We start from the raw sequence: 16,841 nt of genomic DNA, 5'->3' as shown, positions 1-16,841 counted from the left end.
CTAGTAGTTGTGATTCTTTGTATTTATCTTTCCATCTCTCCAATTTGGGTGGCCAATTTGCCTTGTGATCTCATTTCTCTGATGAACCTAAAAAGAATTGTTGATTTTTCAGTTTGTTTAGCTTTCTAGTTATTTTATAATGGAGTGACCACCTCCAAGCTCCTTGCATGCCAGACTAGAAATTAGAAGTCCACTCTTTCTTTTTTTTTAGGATTTTATTTATTTATTTTACAGAGGGAGATCACAAGTAGGCAGAGAGAGAGGAGGAAGCAGGCTTCCTGCTGAGCAGAGAGCCCGACACGGGGCTCGATCCCAGGACCCTGGGATCATGACCTGAGCTGAAGGCAGAGGCTTTAACGCACTGAGCCACCAAAGTGCCCCTACTCTTTCTTTTATTACCTGTCTTATTTTCAATCAATAAGCATTTCCTGAATTATTATTATATTCCAAGCACTGTGCTAGATATCGAGTATTACACAGCTGAATAGGATAAGTCCTCATTGCTGAAGTTCACAGGCAAGTTACAAAAGGAAATATAGACAGACAAATTACAATACTATGGATAAAGGTTATGAAAGAAGTAAGCACAAGGTGCTGCAGGAGCACAAAGTCTGGGACCGAGGGTTGAATTCAGAGAAGACTTCCCCAAAAGTGTTAAATTAAAATGAATCTTGACTAATGTTAACTCAGACAAAGATAAACTGGGAAGTGTGATAGATACCATATGCAAGGTAGATACCATTTGTACCATGTGCAAAGGAAGGACTAAGGTGGGTTTAAGCAACTGCAAGAAAAATAAAGTTGTTTGGAATACAAGAGAACATGGAGGGAGAGAATGAGCCTAAATGTCACTAGGCTTTCTACTTCTTGAAAATAAGGACTATGTTCAGCAGGAAACAGATGGCTTGCTCAAACAAGTTAATCTGGGGGAGTTAAGGGACTATTTATAAAGCCCTCTTTGAACTGAAAAGGATTTGGGGAAACCATCAGTGAAAAGTTATTACTACTCTTAAGCCTGATCATGTAAGTGAAAGGAGCAGAATTGAAAAAGGTGGTTCTATGGAGAAGCCTGCCTGCAAGGAACTCTATTTTAGGTAAGAGAACACAGACAACCCTCAGTAATCTGGTAAGGACAGATCCAGTAAATAAACACACAGATCTCTGGACCTCTGATATTCTGCCCATGACTGCCATTGGTGAAACCTAATCAGAGACTGGATGGCAAGGGAACCCATTGATATAGTCCATCATATCAGTCAGCCTCTGAACAAAGATGGGAGTAGATCCAAAGGGACATATGAAAGATACCCAACACATCAATACACCCTCAGTACCTAACATCATACCTGGTACAGAGGAGGTATTGAATGATTGAATGAAGCTGGATAGCAAACAGAAACCTGACTTGCTGGGTTTAACTAATTCATCCTAACAATTTAGGACCTTACCTCATAACAGTGGGGTCCAATCAGAGCATTTTAAGCACAGGAGAGACACATCAGAGTTGCATTTTAGAGACAACTTTGTCAAGAATAAACTGAAGACTTGTAGCAGAGGTGCCAGGTAAAAAGCTGTTATAGACAAGATGTTCTACGGAAGAGGAAACAAATAAAAGATGGGCTTTAGAACATTAAAGAGTTGAAGTTGTCAGGAGATGCAGGACATATTGTGATTGAGTGACTGGCAGGAAATAAAAGGCACAAAAAGGGGGTGTAGGATGAAGAGTAAAGATGCCTGCATTTCTCAATGACCTCTTGGGTGTGGTGGGTCTGTGAGAAACCTGGGTTTGGCACGCAGTTTGCTATAAGTGTTTGGAGCTCCAGAGACACCTGGATGGGAAAAAGGGATTGAACCAGATCTGGCAAATGAGACAAAGACACTGTACACTTCCTGTTAGTTATGTTTCCTGGGGGTGGGGGAGGGGCAGGAAAGTGTGTAAGGTCAGAGTGGGTTAGGTTCTATGGCAGTTGAGAAGAGCAGTGAGCCAGAGACTAGGATGGAAAGAAGAAAATGACATACCATGGCCTTCCACAGTATTTATAGTTCCAGCATCCTGGGTTACCCAACATACAGGGTGAGGAAGCCTTTTGTAGGCTAGGTAGTGGTGGGGTCCTTTTGCATGAAGCAGTTTGTGTCTGGCATAGGGAAAATGTCAGGGAGAAGAGGCAAAGGTCACGCCATCTTTTTTTTTTTTTTTTTAACTGGGAACAGGTTAAAAAGGAATATATTTTAAAAGTTGTGGGAGGCTCTGGAACCAGAGGAGAAAAAGACCCTGAAGTGTGGGTGGGGAGGAGTTCCTGCCCAGTAGAGGACCTATGGCTTGTCTTTTCTGTTAGTGGAGATGGAGATGCTTGAGATGACATTCCTTTCATGATGTCCTCCTCCCTTTCCCATCACAGCCAATTCTCCCCTACTGCATGCACCGCTTCTCTTCTCTGTCACCATACCAGCGACAGCTTCTGGAGAAGACCCAAAGCTACATTCGCATGTTCTGTGCTGGCCTCTTGGGCTTCATCTTTGTCCTGCTGCTGTCCTTGTCCTCTTTACATTGGGTGAAGTTCATGGTATTGAAAGACAAGAAGATGCTCTTTGCAGGGCTCTGGACAGTGTGTCACCATGATCTCTGCTGGAGCCATGTGCCAAAGGCACCCTGTGAGTGCCTTCCAAATCCTAGAGCCCCCTCCTTTGGTAGATTTGCTCAGATTTTCCATAGCACCCCTCTCTCCCTTTCTCCTTCCCACAACCCTGCTCCTCCTTTTCTCCCCTCATTCACAAGCATGTAAGGACAACTCCTCCAAACAGTGCAAATTCACACAGGTTTGTTTGGACTAGACTTCCCCAATGACCTAAAAACAACTCCTTAATTATTGGAAGCTAATACCTAGCGACCTTGTGCTTTTTATTACCTTTGCACTCACAACTTCCTAGGAAAAAGAAAATTAGTCATTTGCACCTTAATATGAAAGTTACCTCATAATGTGCCTCTCAAGGGTATAGTTATAATTTCAACTTGTCACTCATTGCGGAATACATTTCTTTCCTTGTTAAAGGAATTCCACATGTCAATGAGGAGATGGAAAGAGGGTCCTTATTGGTGCCTATGAAGCCACCCACTTGGGTGGCTCCTTACTCTGACTACATTACATGTAAGACATGCCCTAATTCTGTCCTCTTCTGTCCCTCAGTCCCTTTCCTAGAACCTATCTACCCTTATTTAAGGGCAGGTCTCCTCTGCTCCAGCCAAACCTCTCCTTTTCCACTTTTTCTGGCAGACTACCTCCAATTCTCCAGGGCCTTCTTCCTCATCTCTGCCCTCATCACCCTCACTATTATTATATGGCTCAGCATCTCTCTCATCAAAGGGCCAGGAGACAAAACCTACATAGATCTGGGCATATCCATCTTCTCTTTCATCTCAGGTACACGGTGATGTTGGAAAAGTTTGTCCCTGGAGTCCTTGTATTTCTTCCCGTTCTGTGCCATTTCCCCTTATTTTACAAAGTCATTTCCTCCCTCACATGAACACTGCTATCATAGGACAGTGTCTCTTCTCAAAGGGAAGAAAGCTTTCAATAAGCTTTTACTCCCCATGGGGCTATTACCTCTTAAGGAGGGGACCCTGAGGAGATTATGTTTAACCCAATGGAAACACCTCTAGGAGTTGTGATCTGATGGACTAGTAGAGGGGATATCATAGGCTGGAGGCCCTTCTGGTACCCAGAAAATTACTATGCAGCTAACTAGCTATCTGTTCTATTGGTCTTATCTACAGGCTCCACCTTGACAACCTTATTCTAGTCAAAGCAGAAGCCTTTGCCCTCCCATCTTGGTTAATTGCCAACTGGGTCTTCCCATTGACCACTGCCATGGGTAATAGGCCTCCAACACATAACTGAGATGGTTTGGGTGACAAGGAAGTACAAAGAGAGGGAAGAGGGTGGAATGGGTGGGAGAGCAGAAGGAGAGTTATGATGGGTAGTGATAGCTTTCATTCTGATCCCAGGCACCTGTCTACTCCTCTGCCTCATCTTGTTCCTGATGCAAGTGAAATTGTACAGTAGGAACGTCTTGAAGCCCCATTTCCTATTAGTCTACCGCCTCAATTGGTGGAGCAGTATCTTCTACATGATAGCGGGTGAGTTAATGCTCCTGTAAACAGTGAAGGCACCGAGAAGACATTTCTACATGGTTGGTCCCATCTCTCTCTCTCTTTTGCTTTCTTTTGGTTTGACACATTAGAATCTCATAATTTGGAAGGGCTCTAAAAGTGTTATTTCCATGTCAATGAGCAATTCTTAAGAGCAAGTCCTTCCAATTTATCTAAAGCATTTTTTTCTATGATGATACCTGTCCCTACACAGATAGGAGCAAGATTCAGGAAGTAGAGAAAGAAGGCATAGACATTAAACAGAGTTATTCATAGTTCTTCTGTCCTTCCAGAAGACAGTTCTAAAATCCTCCTCTCCTTTTATCATATCAAATAACCTCTCCATCTTTATGAATCTCCAAAATAAAACCTCAACATATGACATATGTTCCTCTGTCATATTACCAATATAAAGCAGAGTGGTAACATAGGAGTTTTGCCTTTATAACACTTCTCCCTTCATCCTTCTAAGCCATATACTTGTTTTTATTCATTCATTAACAGTGGTCTCCAAAGCATTGCATCACACACCCTATTAGTAAAACACTTCTCAGCGAGCATTCCAAAAGACATATGGTTATTTATAAAATATGTACATGTATTATATCATTAATATATTCATTACAGGGACGCCTGGGTGGCTCAGTTGGTTAAGCAGCTGCCTTCGGCTCAGGTCATGATCCCGGTGTCCTGGGATCAAGTCCCACATCGGGCTCCTTGCTTGGCGGGGAGTCTGCTTCTCCCTCTGCCTCTGTCTGCCTGTGCTCACTCTCGCTTCTCTCTCTATGACAAATAAATAAATATATTCATTACATTATAAAATACAATTTTAAATTTAAAAATAAAATTTAAATTTTTTTGAATTTAAATTATGTAAAAAATAAAATTTTTACAAAAATTTTAGAACTGAAAACAAAATTTGCTAAAAATACAAAAAGACACTACTATTTTTTTCCCATGCCCCGATGAATTGGCTTGTATACCCTTGGGAAATATTGTACTACAGAAAAGCTGGGATCAATGCTTTGAATCCCAGGTCCCTAAAGATAATGAAAAGGATATTCAGAAATGTATTGTAAGTCAAATTCTATTATAATTAAGCCAGTGTATCAGGGATGTTTCATGACTTAAGATTTTATCTATTACTAATCCACAGTGCTGACCCTGATTTTCTTTTTCTCTAGGGTTCCTCTCTGGACTCAATTATATAAGTTCCCGAGTTACCCCTCCAGATCAAAATCTCCTTGTGATCCCTATTTCAAGAACAAGGATAGGACGTGTAGCCACAGTACAGCTGGGGCTAACTGAAACAAATGTAGGTGCTTCTACACAGATGAGTCAGGTACTAGAAAGACAGTCTGGTTCAGTGTTACAATCAAAGGTCCATAGAATGGGGACTCAAACAGAGGTAGGGACTCAGACAGAGCCAGTGACAGAGACAAAGACAGTAGCCCAAAAAGTGCTAGGAACTCAGATCAAATCAGAGGTTCAGGCTGAGTCAAAGACGCAGACAGAGCCAGAGATAGGAAATGAATCAGTAATAAGAGATGCGTTGACAGAGTTCATTACTGAGATAGAATCAATTGACACAGTAGAGCCAAGACCTGAGGTGGAGATAATTGGGAGTGTGACTGGTGATATGCTAAGCAGTAGCCTTGAGGGTAATGGAAACAGAATGACCCAAGTCAAGGATTGTGAGGACAGAGAATCAGCTGAGAAAAATGAGGATAAGACAAAAAATTAATCTTAGATATAAGGTGGTGAGAGCAGAGATATTAAAAACAAAAAGGTTTCCCTTTAGGCTTAATGATATATTTGTTGGATCTGTAAGAAGTGTGGTAGGAGTATCAGAAGTAATTCTGAGGTAACAATAGACCCTCTGTGAACCCCCCCCTGGATTACACCTCCTTCACTGAGCAAGTTGATACTAGGGGTGAACCATACAAATCATTTGGATGATTTAGGTAAAAGCCACCAATAATTTAAGGATCAGAAGGACAGCAATGCAAAGCTTATTAAAGGAAGTTTCCATGTTAGTGTTGTGTGCTGTGACTGGGAGAGGCTGGCAAGAGATGACATGCCCAGGCCAACAAGCCTTTCCCAATTTCCATGACCCCACGATGGAACCTTTCAGCATGTTTGAAAGAGCTTCCAACTTGGAAATTCAAACTCTTTTTTGGCCCTTAGTTCCCTAATTCATTAGGCTGACTTTTGGCAAACATTTAACTTTGTTGGGCCTAACATTCTTCATTAACCAGGTAGGCTCTGAGATTTCCTCTAGTGCTATCTATGGCCACGAATGATAAGCAGTGGAGAAGTTACTCCTGTTGGCTCAGACAACCCTGGATTATTTTAGCAGGTAACTCTGTGTTATCTGTGTAGATAACTAAATTCAGTTATCTACATCCAAGGCTACTTTTGGCAACTCACTTCTTATTTTTTTATTTAGACATCTCATTTAAAAATACAGGTGAATCTCACTGTTTTCAATTGCTTAGAAGTAGAAAGGAAGAGAAAAAATAAAGGCAAAAGAGCCCCGACTCTCTGACAAGAGTGTACCATATAGACTGAAGGAATTTCATTGAGGCCTTAAACAGTTTTGCAGAAGGGACTGTGGCCTTTGAAACCGGAAGCTAGTTTTTTTATTGGAAATATTAATAGTTCACCATGAGCACCCACTCTTAACTCCCTAAACAGTTCACTATTTTACTATTGCTGGCTGTCTGTGCCTCTAGCTTGTTAATCAAATTTTCTGACCCTTAATTTTGTCACCTTTAAAAGTGACTTCAATAAATGATATCATCTCCATTCCACATATTTGACTTTCTGGAATGTTAGATAAGGAACCAGAAGAGAGAAGATGATGGTCGGGGCAGGAAGCATTGAAAGATATTCCTCCCAGCAAATATGAATTAACAGATGTCTGCCTTAAAGTACAAATTCTCTAATGGGATAGTTAAGATTTTGGTCAAACTTCAATTTGTATAACCTGCATCAGTCAGATAATTACATAACCAAATACAACTAAGCAGATGCTTTGATAAGTGAGAGAAGAAAAAGAAGAAACTTTGCAAAGCGAGGGTCTAACGGGAGGGAGAATTTTGAGATCTTTCAGTGAGGACAAAGGGGCTGACTACCTGGGAGGGCAGGTGTACTGAAAAAGTAAGAAGAAATGTGGGAGATGGATAAAGACAAACGTCACCTCCATTACAATTTTGTCTCAAACAATAAAAGTATCCGAAGTTTGGCTGCTCTGGAAAACCATATCCTCCATTTTCTTGTATGTATACTTGTCTTCCTATGCATCATCCATCCATCAAAAAATTGTGGAAGATTTATTGAACATTAACAGGGTGTTCACTGCATAGAGGGGGATAGAGATAATAAGAGTAAAAGGTAAAAAAGAGGTTGCAGGAATTCTAGTAGTACATGAAAGAGACAGCTCAATTCAGTCTAGGGGCTTAATGGAAAGCTATTTGAATTGGTAAAACATGAATGAGCTCAGTCTTGAAAAAGAAAAATGATAATATAGGATTTCATCTAGGAGAAGAATCACTGAACCAAGGCTTTAGTATGAGGCTGACTTTCTCAAAGGTTCTGGAAACAGAATAACATTACAGCAACACAACAACTTTAAATTATATTTCAGTAAACTTGTTCTTTCAAATTTAAGTAAAAAAACCAAAATTTACTCAGCCATTTTTGCTCCTTGGACTGTAGCTTTTTGTCATAAATCCTTGGCTTTCCTTCCTCTCTTTCCTTTTGTCTCCTTTCACTTTTTGCTGCCCTACTCTTTTTTGGAGCAATATCCATTTCTTTTTTTCCCCCATTTTCTTACACAGAAATTTCACCGCTCTTCAAACCTTATACCCAATATCACCTCTGGGTTTCATGATGGAGACCCAAGGGCTCAGCGAATTATTTGAAAGCACTGTGTTTAAAACTCTAGGTTTTAGAAAAGGTCTGTCCCTTGTCCCCTTGTATTAGAGGAAGCGTTTATTTCATTCCTTCAGTTACAATTGCTCTTTGCAGTGTTTTGAAAAGCTGTCCTATAAATTCCCCTTCTAAGAGTAGATGAAAAGATGCAATATATTAAATTGTGATGCTTTTCCTTCTTGTCCTTCTATGGCGGGCAATTGCTAGAACTCTTCCACTCTTAGAGGAGGTATCTGTTCCACCGCTCTTCTTGTCAAGACCCCCAGGCCTTCATGGGAGGCTAAGCTAGCTCCAAAGGCCTGCCTTTGCCGTAAGGTGTTACGTAGAGGATGTACTCAAGCGTTGTTCCAGAGTGTCAGAGGTTCCATCCCCCTCCTCTACCTCACCATGCTAACTTACTATCAGAATGAATAAGATTCTAGTTTTATGGATGAATAAAAAAGCAGTATAATCAACACTCAAAAATTAACAGCTTATTTAAAAATTATCGCTATATCCAGTAGAAAAGGTAACAAAGTTTATAACATTAGAGAAGAAGAAAAGACATAAGAATAAACACAAACGTGGAAGATCTCTGTGAAGAAATCTAGAACTTTCCTGTAAGAACAGAAAACCTATTTAAATAGTAATATACCACCTCAGTCACATTGCAGCCTCCTTCATAGCTAGCGATGATCATGTTACATATTAGTGGCCAACAAGACACCAGAGCAAGTGTGCTGCAGAGTTACAGAGATTATGTATTACTCTACAGACACTCGGGGTGCTGCTCCCAGCTTTTTCATTTCGCCTTAAATGCTCTTGTAATGGCTAGAGCTGCAGCAGTCATCTTAGAAACACAAAGCAACAAGCATGAAGTCAAGAGCCAACTTCTGAAGACGGCATAGCAAAAATGCAGAAAAAAGCTCAAGTCTTTAATGACATTGTTGAGCAGGTGAAACAATGCCGAGAATGACCTCCTCCTGGAATTCTTGTTCTGTGAGAAAAATAAAGCTTTACTTTTAAAGACAGTGTTAATTGAGTTTGCTATTACAGGCAGCTATACACTTTTCTAGCAAGTACAAAGTGTGACTACTACAAAATGTAAATAAAAAATCAGATGGTGGAAGAGAAGGAAAATACTACTACTGATTCAATCGTTCTCCTAATAGATGTTTAGACCCATCTACAGGAAATGAGAATTAAAGGGTTTTTTTTTTAAGATTTTTTATTTATTTGACAGAGATCACAAGCAGGCAGAGAGGCAGGAGAGAGAGAGGAGGAAGCAGGCTCCCCACTAAGCAGAGATCCGGTTGCAGGGCTCAATCCCAGGACCCTGAGATCATGACCTGAGCCAAAGGCAGAGGCTTTAACCCACTGAGCCAACCAGGCACCCCAGAATTAAAGGTTTATGTAAAGTTATCACTATAACTGTATTCAATAGAAAAAGATGCAAACTTTCCAACTTATCAGAAGAAATATAAACACAAAGTGAAGGAAAGACAAACCACATTTTGAAGAAAATTAAAAGTCTATAGCATCTGAAAATGATATACTCAAAAACCTAATGTAACTCATTAATGAATGTGAACACTTAATATTTAACTAATAAAAGAACTATGTGTTTCAGATTGGACCACAAAACAAAATCTGACTGTTAAATACAAAATGCATCCCCCAAACAAAGGGATTCAGAGGATTTTATTTTTTATTTTTATTTTTTTAAAGATTTTATTTATTTATTTGACAGAGAGAAATCACAAGTAAGCAGAGAGGCAGGCACAGAGAGAGGAGGAAGCAGGCTCCCTGCTGAGCAGAAAGCCCGATGCGGGGCTCGAACCCAGGACCTGGGATCATGACCTGAGCCGAAGGCAGCGGCCCAACCCACTGAGCCACCCAGGCGCCCCGAATTCAGAGGATTTTAAAATAGGAGGATTGAACAATGAACATCTTGAAACCAAAATTCAGAAAATAATACTATTTATAGTTGCTCAAAGAAAAATGAAGTACTTAGGCATAAACCTAACAAAACAGATCTGTATGCTGAAAATTACAAGATACTGATAAAAAGAAATCAGTCAGAATCTAAATAAATGGCGAGACATAACACATTCATAGATTAGGAGACAACATAGTAACAATGTTCATTCTCCCCAGATTATTTGTAGATTTAAGGTAATTCCTATCAGAACCCAGGAGGGATTTTTGGTGACATAGATAAGCTTATTCTAAAATTTATATGGAAAGTCACAGGGTTTAGAAAACCTAAAACCAGTAAAAAGAAAAAGTAGGAGGAATCACTGTATTAAGGCTTGTTTATAGACTGTGTAATAAAAACAATGTAGTATTGGTGGAGGAATAGATACAGAGATCAATGAAACAGAATAGAGATCATATAAATATACCCAACTAAAGCACAAAGACAATTCAGTGGACAAAAGATAGCCTTTTCAAGAAATGGTGCTGGAGTAATTAGACATCCCATAGCTAAAAATATGAATGTCAACCTAAACCACAGACGTTATCCAAAAAAGAACTCAAAATAGATCATGGACTTAAATGCAGAGTTCTTAGATATGATGCCAAAAGCATCAATAAAAGGGAAAAGTTGATAAATTGGATCCCAAGAAAATTGAAAACTTTGACTCTGTGAAAGACCCTATTAAGAAGAAAAACATGCAAGAAAAAAGAAAAACATGCTACAGAGGACTGGGAGAACATAGTTGCAAGCCATGTATCTGACAAAGGACCAGTATCTAGAATATAGAACTCTCAAAACTTGGGGTGTCTGGGTGGCTCAGTGGGTTAGGCCTCTGCCTTCGGCTCGGGTCATGATCTCAGGGTCCTGGGATCGAGCCCTGCATGGGGCTCTCTGCTCAGCGGGGAGCCTGCTTCCCCCCTCTCTGTCTCTGCCTGCCTCTTTGCCTACCCGTGATTTCTCTGTCAAATAAACAAAATCTTAAAAAAAAAAACCTTTAAAACTCAGCAACTAAAAAAGAATCCACACGAATGAAACAATGCAATTAACAAATGGATAAGATATATGAACAGGCATTTTACCATACAGGATATGCAGGCAGCAAATAAACACATGAAAAGATATTCAGCATTGGGGCACCTGGGTGGCTCAGACAGTTAAGCGTCTACCTTCAGCTCAGATCATGATCGCAGGGTCCTAGGATCCAGCCCCTCATCAGGCTCTCTGCTCAATGGGGAGCCTGCTTCTCCCTCTCCCACACCCCCTCCTTATGTTCCCTCTCTGACTGTGTCTCTCTCTCTCAAATAAATAAGATCTTTAAAAAAGAAAGATATTCAGCATCATTAGACATTAGAAAAAAGTTAAAAACCACAGTAAAATATCACTGCACACATGTGTAACATGGCTAAAATAAAACATAATAATATTCCCAAATGCTACTGAGAATGAAAGAAACCAGATCCCATATATATTGCTGGTGAATAGATAAAGTGGTACCACCATTCTGGAAAATAGTTTGGTAGTTTCTTATAAAAAATAAACATACAATTACCATATGATCTAGGAATTGCGATCTAGGACTCTTATCCTAAAGAAATGAAATCTTATATTCACACAAAAAACATGCACATGAATGGTTGTAGTAGCTTTTGTTCATAATAGCCCCAAACTGGAAAAAATACAAATGTAAACAGTTAAGCTGTGGTCTATAAATACCATGGACTATTACCCAGCAGTAAAAAGGAAAAAAAAAAAACAAAACACTATTGATTTGGATGGCTTTCAAGGGAATTATGAAAAAAAAAAAAAAACCTCAGAGGTAACATACTGCATGATTCCACTTACATAAAATTCTTGAAATGACAATATTTTAGAGATGGGAAAAAAATTTGTGGTTGCCGCAGGTTAGGGATGAGTGGGGGGAGCAGGGTGAAAAGGTGTTGTGGCTGTTAAAACACACAGAGGGGATCGTATGTTGGTGGCACTGTTTTGTAAATTGACTATGGTAATGAATACATGAACCTAACCCCATGATAAAATTGAATAGAACTAAATACAATAAAGTTTCTAGAAGAAAACATCAAATGACATCAGAATAGGCAAAGATTTCTTAAACAGGAAACACACAAAAATAACACTAATCACAAAAGAAAAGTGGATACACTGGATTTGATTAAAATTAAGAACTCCGGTTCATCAAAAAATATCCCTAAGAAGGTAAAAAGCCAAGACAATTCAGGAATCATTTGGATTTCATTTTCTGTGAGCCATCTGTAATTATATAGATTGTCTTTTCACTTTCTTGATGGTAGTGTTTGCAGCACAAAAGTTGTTAATCTTGATTAACCCAACTTATTTTTCTCTTTTTAAAGATTATTTCTGGGGCGCCTGGGTGGCTCAGTGGGTTAAGCCGCTGCCTTCGGCTCAGGTCATGATCTCAGGGTCCTGGGATCGAGCCCCGCATCGGGCTCTCTGCTCAGCAGGGAGCCTGCTTCCTCCTCTCTCTCTGCCTGCCTCTCTGCCTGCTTGTGATCTCTCTCTGTCAAATAAATAAAATCTTTAAAAAATAAATAAATAAATAAATAAATAAAGATTATTTCTTTGAGAGAAAGAGAGTGCACACGTGAGTGGGGGGAGGGTCAGAGGGAGAGAGAGAATCCCAGGCAGACCCCACACCGAGTGTGGAGCCCAATGTGGGGCTCAATCCCATAACTCATGAGATCATGACCTGAGCCCAAACCAAGAGTCTCATGCCCAATTGACTGAGCCACCCAGGTACCCCCCAATTTATTTTCCCTCATATCACTTGTGGCTTTGTTGTCCTATTAGAGAAACCATTACCTAACTCAAGATCTCAAAGAGTTACTCCTATGTTTTCTTCTCAGCAGTTTATATGTTTACGTCCTACATTTAGGTCTATGATCCATTTTGAGTTAATTTTTTTTGTGTGTGGTATAAAGGTACAAGTTTATTTCTGAAGAAACCCTGATAGATTTTTCTTTTAAGATTTTATTTATTTGACAGACAGAGATCAAAAGTAGGCAGAGAGGCAGATGGGGCAGAGTGGGGGGAAGCAGGCTCCCTGCTGAGCAGAGAGCCTGATGCGGGGCCCCGTCCCAGGACCCTGGAATCATGACTTGAGCCGAAGGCAGAGGCTTTAACCCACTGAGCCACCCAAGCACCCTGAAACCCTGATAGATTGACAGATACGTCTATCTTTCTGCCAATGTCACACTGTCTTGATTACTATAGCTTTGGAGTAAGATTTAAAATTAGAAACTGTGGGGCCTCCAATTTTGTTGTTCTTTTTCAAGGTGGTATTGGATGTTCTAGATACCCTATTTCTATATGAGTTTTAGAATCAATTTGTACATTTCTGCAAAAAAAGAAAACTGGTTTTTTCTTGTTGTTGTTAAAGATTGCATTGAATCTATAGACCAATTTGGCATAATTGCCATCTAAACCCATGAGCCTGGGATGTCCTTCCATTTACTTAGATTTTCTTAATTTCTTTCTTTTTATAGTTTTCAGCTTACAAGCATTGCACTTCTTTTATTAAATTTAGACCTAAGTATTTTATTCTTTTTGATGCTATTGTAAATGGAATTGTGTCCATTAATTTCATTTTGGAGCCCAAGATATATTGCTAAGAAGAACTAATAATTTGTTGCAGCCAATCTAGCACAAGTTTCTGGATGCATATTTAGTTATCTCTGGATCAGATTTTGTTTTTACAGATCAGTTTAAAAATACAAGTTAATATTCTATTACAGTGAAAAGGGCATTGCTCTAGAAGTTAGGCAATTGCAATTCTAGAGCTAACTCCGCTGTTGGTTACTTAGAGAACAAGCAAGTCAGTTTACTCTGTGGAGCTGTAGTTTCTCCTTTTATAAAATGAGGGACTGAGGGGCGCCTGGGTGGCTCAGTCATTAGGCCTCTGCCTTCAGCTCAGTCATGATCCTAGGATCCTAGGATCCAGCCCCGCATCAGGCTCTCTGCTCAGTGGGAAGCCTGCTTCTTCCTCTCCCACTCTCCCCCACCTGTGTTCCCTCTCTTGCTGTGTCTCTCTCTGTCAAAGAAATACACAAAATCTTAAAAAAAAAAAATGAGGGACTGGGGTGCCTGGATGGCTTTGTTGGTTAAGTGTCTGCCTTCAGCTCAGGTCATGGACCCAGGCTCCCTACTCAGCAAGGAGTCTTTTTATCCCTCTCTCTCTACCCCTCCCCAATTTGTGCTCACTCTTGCTCTCTCTCTCTGTCACAGATAAATAAAATCTTTCTAAAAATTTTTAAAATAACTAAAATGAGGGATTTCTTAAGTCCCTGCCAGCTCTAAACCTCGTCAGCTCTACTTGTTTGACCATTCAGGGGAGCCACACACATATTACAAAGATTCTAAGTCCCAATTCTACCTGCTATTTAAGAGAGATTATGCACGTGACGCCTGTCATCTCAGAAGAAAAGTTCTAGAGAGGGTCCATAGAACTGGTGGGAGTGGTATCACTGTAATGGTAACTTTGAACAAATTTCTCTGGAAAAAGTGGTGACAAAAGCCATAAACATATGGACAAAATCCCCTTTGTTTACCAAAGGTAAATGGATGTGCCAACAGCTACCCCCAAAACTGTCTTGGCTCTGACTCTACATTTGGTAGAATATTGCAAACCACATCACACTTAGGCCAGCTTTTTTTTTTTTTCAAGATTTTATTTATTTGACAGACAGAGATCACAAGTAGGCAGAGAGGCAGACGGGGGCAGGGGGGGAACACAGGTCCTCTGCTGAGCAGAGAGTTAGGCCAGCTTTTTAAGAGTATTAGGAATTACATTTTTATAACTAATGGTTATGGACAATTAATCTTAGAGTGTTTCTTAGTTCTGTGGATTTACTGTCCAATATCTTGACCTCATTCCTTCCATGCAACGGTCAATCTCTCCTGTGCCTCAGTTTCCCAAAAGAAGCCCAATACATCTTCCTAAACCCTTGCTATTTCTACCGACTTCCACTCAGCTCCTTCCTTCAGTTATTCTGGGCAGACAAACATCTAACACTGGCTTTTTCTCTCACTTGGCTCGGGCAACATGGTCTTGGAAGCTTACTCCTACCAACACACGAAGGCTCACAATTCCACCACAGTCCAGATTTTCACAGAGATTTTGGTTCATTATTGGCTTAAAATTCCTGTACAATCCAGTTTTCTTCCGGTTATCTTTTTCTAATTAAGTCAATCCTAGTGTATTTCCTAATCTGTAGTTTCTCTCTCCACCCCATACCTTTTTCTCTCTCCCCCGTCTCCACACATACATAACAACTTCTTTGACCTCCTGTTCTACAATGTTTTAGTCACATTTCTGCCTATCATGTTACCATTTAAAAACTTTATTTACACTGAATAATAAATAGCTACTGTTTATCAAATGCTTACTATATGCCATTTTATAATAATAGATATTATTAAGCATCTTGCATATAATATCTCGATCTTAACATACCCTTGTGAAGCAAGTTCTATTAGTTCCTCCACTTTTCTTTTTTTATTTAGATTCAATTAGCCGACATAGTATGGCATTAGTTTTCTATGTAGTGTTCAACTATTCATCAGTTGCGTGTAACAGCCAGTGCTCATTACATCACGTGCTCTCCTCAATGCCCATCAACCAGGTACCCCATCCCCCCACCCACCTCCCTTTCCACAACCCTCAGTTTGTTTCTGGAGTACAGAGTCTCTCATGGTTTGTCTCCCTCTCTGAATTCTTCTCATTCAGTTTTCCCTCCCTTCCCCTGTGATCCTCTGCTATATTTCTTATATTGCACATATGAGTGAAACCATATGATAATTGTCTTTCTCTTCTTGGCTTATTTCACTCAGTATAATCCCTTCCAGTTCCAGCAGTGTTGATGCAAATGCTGGGTATTCACCCTTTCTGATGGCTGAGTAATACTCCATTGTATATATGAACCACATCTTCTTTATCCAGTCATATGTTGAAGGGCATCTAGGCTCCTTCCACAGTTTAGCTATTGTGGACATCGTTGCCATGAGGTGAGAGTCAAAAAGATTAACTGATTTACCAAAGATTACATAGCTAGTTAGGTGGTGACCCAGGATTTGAAACCACTTTTTAAAGAAATTTTAATTCCATATAATTAACATACAGTGTCATATTAGTTTCAGGTGTACAATATAGTGATGCAACACTCCATGCAGTACCCACTGCTCATCATGACAAGTGCCCTCCTTAATCCGCATCACCTATGTCAACCATCCCTCCCCCCACCTCCCTCTGGTAACCATCAGTTTGTTCTCCAAACTGATTTTGTTTGTTTTTGTTTCTTTTTCCCTTTGTGAAACCAAACAACTGATTCCAGAGCCTTTACTATATTGCTTCCCATAAAAACAAAGCTTAAAATAAGAAGCAGTAGATTAAGAAGAGAGAGATGAGAGTTTTAAGTGTTTTTGATACTAAGCTAATAGTAACACTACGGACAGATCATGATCCTTCTGATTTTCTCATTCGTAAAATAAAGAGATTGGAGTAGAGATAACTAGTATCTCATTTCATAATAGTCTGTGATCCTGTTTTGTGAAAAAAGCATTTTGGGATTTTATTTTTTCCTGATGTTGCATAGAAAGGTTTTGGAATTTCACCCTGCTCTTCCGTATTTTCGTATTTATTCCGCAAGTAATTTACATACTAACAGTGAAACACAGGTATGTGTTCTATTTCTGTAAAACAAAATATCTTTGGGTAGGATAAAACTTCAGAAAATTTCAAATCTCATCCCTGTTTATTTGGCATTT

General features: G+C 39.7%; 1 protein-coding gene across 1 annotated transcript; it reads left to right on the top strand.

Annotated features, from left to right (window-relative positions):
• Nucleotides 1-1,984: 1,984 nt before the first annotated feature.
• Nucleotides 1,985-7,399, top strand: LOC125104600 (transmembrane protein 202-like). The gene is made up of 5 exons (XM_047737168.1): nt 1,985-2,074; nt 2,400-2,652; nt 3,273-3,419; nt 4,004-4,135; nt 5,332-7,399. The coding sequence occupies exons 1-5, from the start codon at nt 2,021-2,023 to the stop codon at nt 5,889-5,891; spliced, it is 1,146 nt and encodes a 381-aa protein (XP_047593124.1). The 5' UTR covers nt 1,985-2,020; the 3' UTR covers nt 5,892-7,399.
• The last annotated feature ends 9,442 nt before the right edge of the window (nt 7,400-16,841 follow it).

This window comes from Lutra lutra, chromosome 7, assembly GCF_902655055.1.
Source record: "Lutra lutra chromosome 7, mLutLut1.2, whole genome shotgun sequence".
NCBI classification, from domain to species: domain Eukaryota; kingdom Metazoa; phylum Chordata; class Mammalia; order Carnivora; family Mustelidae; genus Lutra; species Lutra lutra.
This window is presented reverse-complemented; position numbering and strand designations above follow the sequence as displayed.

Bases quoted from the DNA above. Each gene is read 5' to 3' on its own strand.
- LOC125104600 (XM_047737168.1), top strand. From the start codon at position 2,021: ATGGCCTTCCACAGTATTTATAGTTCCAGCATCCTGGGTTACCCAACA. The intron at 2,653-3,272 runs GTGAGTGCCTTC...TTTTTCTGGCAG, and splicing joins CCATGTGCCAAAGGCACCCT to ACTACCTCCAATTCTCCAGG. The intron at 3,420-4,003 runs GTACACGGTGAT...TTCTGATCCCAG, and splicing joins CATCTTCTCTTTCATCTCAG to GCACCTGTCTACTCCTCTGC.